The sequence below is a fragment of the Chelonoidis abingdonii genome, chromosome 8, assembly GCF_003597395.2.
Source record: "Chelonoidis abingdonii isolate Lonesome George chromosome 8, CheloAbing_2.0, whole genome shotgun sequence".
Lineage (NCBI taxonomy): Eukaryota > Metazoa > Chordata > Testudines > Testudinidae > Chelonoidis > Chelonoidis abingdonii.
The window spans coordinates 58,141,936-58,151,825 of NC_133776.1; the positions used below are offsets into that span (position 1 = coordinate 58,141,936).

General features: G+C 49.8%; 2 protein-coding genes across 15 annotated transcripts in view; both read left to right on the forward strand.

Annotated features, from left to right (window-relative positions):
• KIF1A (kinesin family member 1A) overlaps positions 1-9,890 on the forward strand; it is a 522,969-nt gene that overhangs the window by 202,219 nt on the left and 310,860 nt on the right. The gene's annotated exons all lie outside the window — the stretch shown is intronic.
• ILKAP (ILK associated serine/threonine phosphatase) overlaps positions 8,523-9,890 on the forward strand; it is a 43,058-nt gene continuing 41,690 nt past the window's right edge. For 2 of the 3 annotated variants that reach the window (XM_032766881.2, XM_075068680.1), the window contains exon 1: positions 8,523-8,671. In XM_032766881.2, the coding sequence (XP_032622772.1) occupies positions 8,626-8,671 (46 nt within the window). In that variant the 5' untranslated portion in view covers positions 8,523-8,625. The remainder of the gene's footprint in view (positions 8,672-9,890) is intronic. The other variant, XM_075068678.1, reaches the window with a different exon arrangement.

The window sequence follows — 9,890 nt, forward strand, 5'->3', positions numbered from 1 at the left end:
GTTTGTCATGGGGAAACAGCTTCAAAATCAATTGACTCTCTTTGCCTGGTCTCTTGTAATCATGCAAGGGGCAGTCATTTGTCTACATTAAGTTTTTCGTATGAAGCACCCATCCTAAAGATCTTCAGCCACCAATGAGGTGCTCACTCAAAAGAAAAATACCAGCCCTCAAAAGGCCCTCAGAGAACTGCTGGTCTGGTAACCAGAGAGAAAGATTTCCCAAATTGACCTCAAAAGAAACAAGCAAGAAGTTATGGAGGAGGTGGCACCTGACTGAGAACTGGAGAAGCTCACATAAACATTTCCAGCTGTTGCCAGTGATGAAGGAAACGTGCTACTGCATGTCATAAACAGCAGCAGCATCTCATAAGTCTAACACATTTCTAAGATGCTCTTATTGTCTCTCTTTCTGTCTGGTAATCAGTGAGCTGTATGAAGGAACTCTTCATGAGATTCAACTTGTTATTAAGACCTTACTGTAAAATGAAGGCGATTGTGGTTAATTTTATTTTAGTTTGGTTGGGGGTTTTTTTGTTTTGTTTTAAGGGTTTTGTTTTGTTTGTTTTTGCCTGTGCTTCCATTATCTAGTTTGTCCACATGAGTTCTTCCTGTGATGCCATCCCCAAGTGCTGGGAGACCATTTCTCTTGCTTTGTATATATGTGATTGCTGTGGACACACCCTGTACTACTGTACAATAACAAAACTACTGAAGTCATGAGTCTAGTTTTCTCGATGTCTTAAACTATGAGTGTTGGAATTTAGGGTCTTAAACTGTTTTGTGTATACTTAAGGCATTGTTCGGTTAAGAAATAAATGTGGCATTTATGCAAATACCGGACAATGGCTCCTTGGTCTTTTTTTTCCTTAAAGAAATAAGTGAGGTCAGGTTTAATATAATGAAATAAGGTTTTAACTCAACATATCTCTAGAGATAAATTAATATGACAAATGAATTCTCTTCTCAACCCAATAAAGGGTGTTCTATTAGATTAAATCTCAGGAAAAACTTCCTAACTTGAAGAACAGTAGGACAATGGAAAAACTGCCTCAGGAGGTTGTGGAAGCTCCTTCACAGGAGATTTTTAAAAGGAGGCTAGATAGCCACCAGTCTTGGATGGTTTAACCACAACAAATCTTGCATCTTGGCAGGGGGTTAAACTAAATGACCCTTGCAGTCCCTTCTAATTCTGATTCTATGTTGCTGTAGCTTCAGGGGGGTGCCTATATGTATGTTCAGATATTTTATACCATATTTTATACCATTTGAGCTTTGTCATACTAGTATATAGTAAAAGAACAGTAGCACTTAAGATTATAATCACAATGGGTTCAATTGCCCTCTCATTTAGTGCTCACTTACACAAAATGCTCAGATCTCTGGCTACAACACAGCAAAACATTTAAGGATGTGAGTAGTCCACTGACATCAATGGTTACAAGCTTAAGTGCTTTGTTAGATTGGGACCAGAGTGCTCAGCACATTATTCCTGGGGGAATTTGCACCATTGCAAATGCAGAATTTGCGCAGAAATTAATGTGAATGCAGAATTTCCTTTTTCTCCCACAGAAATAGGCTGCAGAGCTGCTAGCTGCTATTAGGAGTCACTGGACCCAGCAAAGCACAGTTCACAAATAAAAGACAGTACTGGGGAATGTGGGAAGGAGCTAGAGGGTTCCTGGCAGCTGCAGTTCCTGCACATCCTAAAGGAAGGAGGCAGCCTGCAGGAATCTCCACACAAGCCCAGGACTCAGCATCAGGCTGTTTCTCCCTCTGGATCCCTGGGCTCTGGGGGCTAGAGGGTGTAGGGTCTGGGCTGGGGTGTGCCCCACAGCTGGATTCTGGTGGGGAGGGGGTGTAGGAGTCTGGGCTGTGGTGCGCCCCGCAGCTGGACTCTGGTGGGGAGGGGGTGCAAGTGTGTGGGTTGGGATGGGCCTTGGCAGCTGATCTCTGGAGGGGACTGTGGGCTTGGCTACACTTGCTAGTTGCAGCACTGGTGAGGGGGTTACAGCGCTGCAACTTAGCAGGTGTCCACACTTAAAAGCTCAGCCAGTGCTGCAACTCCCTGTTTGCAGTGCTGGCTGTACACCTGGGTCCGCTATGGGTGTAGCGAGACAGCGCTGGTCATCAGGTGTGGACACTCACCAGCACTTTTATTGGCCTCCAGGGTATAAGGACTTATCCCAGCATTCCTTTTCAGCCTCTGTGGTCACCGCTTAGCACTCCACTGCCCTGGGCTCAGGTGATCCGCCCTTTAAATGCCCCGGGAATTTTAAAAATCCACTTCCTGTTTGCTCAGCGAGGTGTGGAGTGCAATCAATCAGATCAGCCAGCAACAATGCCTCCACGCCCCAAACGAGCCCCAGCATGGGAGCACTGCGGAGCTGCAGGATCTAATCAGTGTCTGGGGAGAAAGAGACAGTTCAGTCTCAGCTGCGCTCCAGCCGCAGAAATTATGATATCTACAGCCAGATATCAAGGTCAATGCAAGACGGGCTATGACCGAGATGCCGTTAGTGTAGGGTTAAGGAAGGAGCTGCGGAGTGCCTACTGCAAAGCAAGGAGGGAAACCGCCGGTCAGGTGCTGCCCCACTACCTGCGGTTTTACGGAGCTGGATGCGATACTTGGATGTAACCCACTGCAATCCTAGGATCATATCGGACAGTTCAGAGCCTGGAGACCAGGGTGAAGGGGAGTGCGAGGGGGGGGCAGGTGGAGAGGACAGGGGGGGTGAGGTGCTTGCAGACTGCGACAGGAGCTTTTCAACCAGGAAGAAGAAAGCCAGTCCCTGGACTTTATGAGGAATCATCACAGGAGCCTGTTCCAGGTAAGAGCTTTATTACAAGGATGCAAATGTTTGGAGCAGGGGCTATGCCGCGTGTGCAGGATGGCTTCTGTTATTCCCTGCGCTGATCTTTGCTTTCCCAACTCATAAACCCCATGGCTCCAGGTAAAAAAAAAAGGCAGCCAGACACCCACCCCCTCCCGCTGTGAGCCCCGTGTGCAGGATGGCTTTCTGTTATTTCCCTGCAGCTGATCTTTGCTTTCCCCACTCCACTCACAAACCCCATGGCTTCAGGTAAAGAAAAAAGGCAGCCAGACACCCACCCCTCCCCTGTGAGCCGCGTGTGCAGGATGGCTTTCTGTTATTTCCCTGCAGCTGATCTTTGCTTCCCAAACTCACAAACCCCATGGCTTCCATAGTCAATCATTCCCACCCTTCCTTTCCCAGGTGTGCTGTATGTGTTATTCCTGTAGCAGAACCAATCAGACCCTCTTTCCCCTGTGTTCCGCATGTGTTTAAACTCACCATGTGTAATTCTATCTGCAGCCGCGTCCACCGTGTGCTATGGTCACACTGTGTGTGTAAATGATGCTACAAATCTCATAAAAACAATGCTTCCTCTGTATTAACATTTTATCTCTCTGTGTTTTTTTAAAGTGACCTTGAGTTCCCGCTGCAGCAACACAGACTTGAAAGACTAAGGAACTTAAGAAAAAGCCAAGGAAATCGAAGGAAGAGCTTGTGAAAGCAGTCATGAATATGTATTCCACAGAAAATAAAAGTTACAGCAGTGGAGGGAAAACGTAGCATTAAGAAGGATCTGGCTGCAAGAGAACCACAGATCGGCTGCTAAGCCTCATGGAACACCACACAGACCTCATGCAGTCAATGGTAAGACATGCAGGCAGACCACTACCGTGATGCCTCAGCCCATCCCAAACTCAACACATTGTGCCCCACTGTTTCCTCAAAATACCCTTCTCCAGCATCCTGGTTCTTACCACCAACCAACTGCTCCAACACCAATACGTTCACCTCACAGCCCTGATAACTACGAGCCTTACCCTATGCACTCAACCCCCATCACCATGCAGCATATTAATCCTCAAGTGCAGCAGGCAGTGCAGAGCCCTCAAGAAGAACATATTCAAACCTGTGAGTGTACTGCTCATCACCGTACCCCCTTCTGTTTATGTACTGTATTTTTAATAAAAGATTTCTTGTCTTTTAATCAGTTTTTATTATACAGAAAGTGTAACATACTGTACCACAAGTGAAAAATAGGCACTGCAAATCATTGCAACCACTGCACTTAACTGCTGTGAGCAATGCACTTAACTGCAGTGGAAGGCACCAACATTACTGTTGGCTTTCAGCCTCAAAGTGCTTCTTTAAGGCATCCCTGATCCTTGAAGCACTGTGCTGGGCCTCTCTAGTCGCCCTGCTCTCTGGCTGTGCAAATTCAGCCTCCAGGCGTTGAACCTCGAGAGGTCCATTCGTCATGAAGGTTTCACCATTCCCTTCACAAATATTATGGAGGATACAGCACGCGGTTATAATCGCTGGATGCTGCTTTCCACCACGTCTAGCTTCCCGTAGAGACTTCTCCATCTCCCCTTTAAACGGCCAAAAGCACACTCCACAGTCATTCTGCACGGCTCAGCCTGTAGTTGAACCGGTCCTTGCTCCTGTCAAGCTTCCCTGTATACGGTTTCATGAGCCAAGGCATTAACAGGTAAGCGGGGTCTCCAAGGATCACAATGGGCATTTCGACGTCCCCACTGTGATCTTCCTGTCTGGGAAAAAGTCCAGCCTGCAGCTTCCTGAACATGCCACTGTTCTGAAAGATGCATGCATCATGCACCTTTCCAGCCATCCTGTGTAGATGTCAGTGAAGCGCCCAAAGTGATCCACAAGCGCCTGGAGAACCATAGAGAAATACCCTTCGGATTAATGTACTTGGTTGCCAGGTGGGGTGGTGCCAGAATAGGATATGCGTCCCATCTATTGCCCCTCCACAGTTAGGGAAACCCATCTGTGCAAAGCCATCCACAATTCCTGCACATTCCCAGAGTCACGCTTCTTAGCGGATGCGATTAATGGCCCTGCAAACTTGCATCACCACTATTCCACGGTCGACTTTCCCACTCCAAACTGGTTTGCGACCGATCGGTAGCTGTCTGGAGTTGCCAGCTTCCAGACTGCAATAGCCACCCGCTTCTCCACTGACAGGGCAGCTCTCAGTCTCGTGTCCTTGCGCTGCGGGTTGGTGCGAGCTCAGCACACGTCCCATGGAAAGTGACTTTTCTCATCCTAAGTTCTGCAGCCACTGCTCGTCATCCCAGACTTGCAGGACGATGTGATCCCACCACTAGTGCTTGTTTCCGAGCCCAAAGGCGGTGTTCCACGGTGCTGAGCACGTCCGTTACTGCACAGAGCAAATTAGTGTCAGGCGCGTCAGGCGAATCTATTCATCATCGCTCTCACTGTCACTTTGGAGCATAAGGAATAGCTCAACTGCCAGACGTGATGTGCTGGCAACATTCATCAGCAATGTCCTCAGCAGCTCGGGCTCCATTTCTCTCTGAAATCACGCGACAGACTCACAATGGCACCAAAACGGCTGAAAAGGGAAGCGATGCACCAGGGTTTGGTTGGAACAGGAAGCGGAATGACCCGCACCCTTCCGTCCCCTTCCCACAACCCACAGCGACAAAATGGGACGAGGTGCTCTGTGGGATAGCTGCCCACAATGCACCACTCACAACAGTGCTGCAACTGGTGCAAGTGTGGACACACTGCAGCACTGGTCGCTGTCAGTCTGGACACACTGCAGCGCTGGCCGTACACAGCTGTACGAGCACAGCTGTAACTACCAGCGCTGCAAAACTGCCAGTGTAGCCATACCCTGTGAGTGTATGGGCTCGGGAAGCCCCAAGCTGGGAGATAGGGGGTGTGTCTGGGTGGAGGGGGCTCTGTAGCTGGGCTCTGAGAAGTAGGGGATTCGGGTGTCTAGGCTGGGGGGCACTCCACAGCTGGGCTCGGGTGGGGGGTAGGGAGTATGAGTGTCTGCCCCCCCTATTGGGCTCTGAGGGGGAGGGGGCAGAGAAACAGGGGTTTCTCTACTCCTGGAAGAAAATTTTTGTGCCTTTATCGTTACTGACATAGTTGCTGACATGTATAGTATTTTGAAATAAATTACGAAAATAATTGAAACTGGCATGATTTTTATAATGTTATTTTGACAAATAAAATATGCAGAATTTTAAAATATTGTGCACCAAGTTTTTAATTTTTGGCACAGAATTCCCCCAGGAGTAGCACATTGCAGGATAGAAACTTTTACATTGGTCAGTCTCCATTGACTTCTGTGGAGTTACTCCTGATATACACTGGTATAAGTCAGACGAGAATCAGACCTAATCCTCCCAGACTGAACTTTCAACATAGAATAGCTAAGGGTCTAAGAGTTCATAAGCCACTCATCCCTCCCCAAAGGAACCCTGAAGCTAGTTACCTAAATCTTTTATTAAATACTTCTGCTAGTCACAGTCAAACACACTCTGAGCACAAAAAACCTAAGGAACATCTTAAAACAGGCAATATACAATGCACAAGGTACTGCACAGTGATGTATCAAAAAATATACCATAGATGTCAACATCATGAGAATAGTCATTAGCAGAACTCTGTTATAAAAACTTAAAAGCTCATGAAGATTTCCTTCTCCAGACATCATCCTGGGCCGGGTTCTATGGAAAGGGACAACTGGGTTCAATGTTTCTACTTCAGACTGGTTCATCTGGCTCAGATAATTCCTGAGGCACTTGAAAACCTTCACAGTTGAAGAAGAAACGACGGTGGATATAATAAGCCAAATTCACTGCTGATGTCATTGTGCACAACTCTGTAAAATCCAATGAATTAACTTCACTTTAGACAAGCAGTGAATTTGACTCTATATGAGCCTGTCTAGCATGGCCAGTGCTAATAAGTGCCAGTCTGTTGAGGGAGACCTCAGAAGAACTGGATGAAATGTTTTCATTAAACTGTTCCTCGTTTTTCAGCTAGCTCCAGTTCTCAAATTTTACATTCTATTTCTGGGCCGCAAACGCAGAGGTCATATGTGTACTCTTATCTAAGACTGAAACAGTTATCTTATCCCTTCCGTTCTTCCTGGTTTTGTGAATATAAACAGAAGCCACCTAGGGAGATAGTGATATATGGAACATAAAATATCAGGGGACAAAACTAAAAACACTGCAAGCTCTCAGAGAAAATGTTGCAGATTCTATTATAATCCATTTCTGATACCATGCCCATCACCATGGTATCTAAGCACCTTTCAGTAGTGCCTTAAGCTATGTGACTAGCATGATCTCTCAATGTGAATATGGTATTTGGAAACCCAGAATTCCTGAATCTGATTAATACATTCCTGCAGTGACCAAAGAAAAGATGTCTGCTATATAGATGCCTCTGTCATGTGGAAAGCAAAATCATGTGGGGATCTCGTGAATGAATATGGCCTTGCAGACAAAATTAAATTTTAGTATCAGCAGGACAAATACTAGTGTCAGAAAATATTTTGGGAACTAAAATGGGATGGTTCCTCCCCACCCTCTGGGGTATCATATTTTCCCACAGGACCTGTATCTAGGTTGTGTTATGTTGTATTGGATTATGTCGCAGAGAAATAGATCCTGCCACATGTGGCATACTTGGTAAGCGTGGGGGGAAGGTTCACAGTGGACACTGGAATTAGTGGATACTGACCTCTTACCATGTAACTGGAACATTATGCTTCGATAACCCTGATCCATGTCAGGTGACTAGAGCCAAGAAGCAAAGAGCAGTCTCCTATCAGCACTCTTCTGTGTCACATCCTCATTACATGGCATCAGAAGCAAACTAAATCTTTAGGAAAACAGAAGCTGCTTGACTCCCACAGTCTGAAGGGAAAGCTGACAAAGGAGGTAATGGAAGAATCTCCATATAGTCCTAGAAGAAGCACTGATGTGCCTCTGGTGTCTTAGGGTTGCCACCTCTGAGGTACATAAATCTGGGCCATCCAGGATGATCCTGAGCCAGAAAAACTGTATATACTGAGCAGCCTTACACATGTCCCAGGTCAGCTACCTCGAAAAAGGGATGAGTGTGGGAAAACCTGGATAGCCCTCACATGGCTCCATAGATTTCTAACTCCCCCCCCACCCCCCCGACTTGGGCTTTTAGCTGGGTTCTTCCCACCTCCCACCTAGCAGTGTGGGTGTGGCCACGGGGGCTATGGTGGGCTTGGCAGTTGGGGGCAGCAGGTACAGCAGGGCCATTGCACCTGGGTAACACCCCTGCCCTGCATCAGCACCCCCAGAACCTGGCCTCAGGCCAAGGCCAAGGCCAGACCTGCAGCCCCTACCCGCCCCGCGAAGGCCACAGCACAGGGTCCTGGCCTGGACACCCCTCATTTCCCAGCAGGTAATTGACGGCTCTGCTCGGACCCGCCCACAGGTTGATTGGCAGCTGAGAAAGGCCTTGGGACCTGCCTTGTAACTAGACGCTAGTAACGACCTCAGGGGCCCTGCCCCCGCCGGGTGATAGACAGGAGGCGGATTTGGTCACGCCCCTCGGGGGTGATTGGCAGGCAAAAGGCCTATGGTCCCGCCCCTCGGGGTGATTGGTAGGCGAGAGGGCTCTAGTCCCGCCCCTCGGGAGTGATTGGCAGGCGAGGGGTTCTGGTCCCGCCCCGCGAGCTGATTAAGGGAGGGCGGAACGGGGCCTTAGGAGGAGCAGGAACGAGGAAGCGGGTTCTGGAGTCTCGGGCCAGGCCGGGCCGGGCCGGATGGATTTGTTCGGGGACTTCCCGGAGCCAGATCCCTCGGCAGCAGGTGAGCGCGGCCCCACCTTCTCCCGCCGCAGGGGGCCGCGGCCGGGCCCGAGATCTCCCAGCGGGCCCTGCCTCAGCAACCACTGCCTCGGCCCTCCCGGCCGCGGAGCGAGGTGAAGCCCCCGGGCCTGCCGCGGCCGCCGCGCGGGGTAACGCTCCCGGGCCCGTCCCTGTGCGGCCGGATCCTCCTGCGCTGCGCTCCTGGGGGAGGGGCCAAGTGGCTGGTTGTGGCGGGCAGCCATGGGCGAGTGGTGGGCGGCCCGAGACCCGCGGCCTCCGCAGCCCCTGCTCGCTGAGAGGCGGGTGGGCCGGCGGGGCGGAGCGTACCTGTGGGTGGCGAGCCAGGGGCCGGCCCGCCACGGCTCCAGCCAGGGGACAGCTGCAGCCTGGGCCCGGTGCGGGCGCAGAGCCCAGCTCCGACAGGTGCGACTGATTGCGCCCCGGGTGGGGGCTGAGTCTTGTCCTGCTGCCGACGGGATCCTGGTGCCTCTGTCTCAGTGGCCCAGGGCTTCGGCTGGGGGATCAGCTCGGGGCTGTTTGGTGTCGGGTAAAACTCCAGTGCGCTGTGTGCGCGAGGAGAGGCAACGGCAGAGAGGAGATATATGTACAGCGTCCGTCTAGATCTGCGGGGGAGAAAGATAAAGCAGGGAGGGAGCGAATGCGGGCTGGAGAGAGGTGGACGTGGTCCTTGAAGTAAACTCAGGGAAAAGACACAGCATGATTGAATGCAATGCTCCTCCTGCCATTTTAACTCTCGTGTTATGTTGACATAATAAAACCACCTTGAGGAGATAGAGTGTAGGGTGACTTACAGCTGTCAGCGTAAACACTGCGTTGCTTAGGCTAGGTCTGCGCGGGGATGGGGGGAGTCAGCCTAAAGCCTGGTCTACACTACACGTTTAAACCGAATTTAGTAGTGTTAAACCGATTTAACCCTGCACCCGTCCACACAACGAGGCCCTTTATATCAATATAAAGGGCTCTTTAAACCGGTTTCTGTACTCCTCCCTGATGAGAGGAGTAGCGCTGAAATCGGTATTGCCATGTCGGATTAGGGTTAGTGTGGCCGCAAATCGAGGGTATTGGCCTCCAGGCGGTATCCCACAGTGCACCATTGTGACCGCTCTGGAAAGCAATCTGAACTCGATGCAGTGGCCAGGTAGACAGGAAAAGCCCCGTGAACTTTTGAATTTCATTTCCTGTTTGCCCAGCGTGAAGCT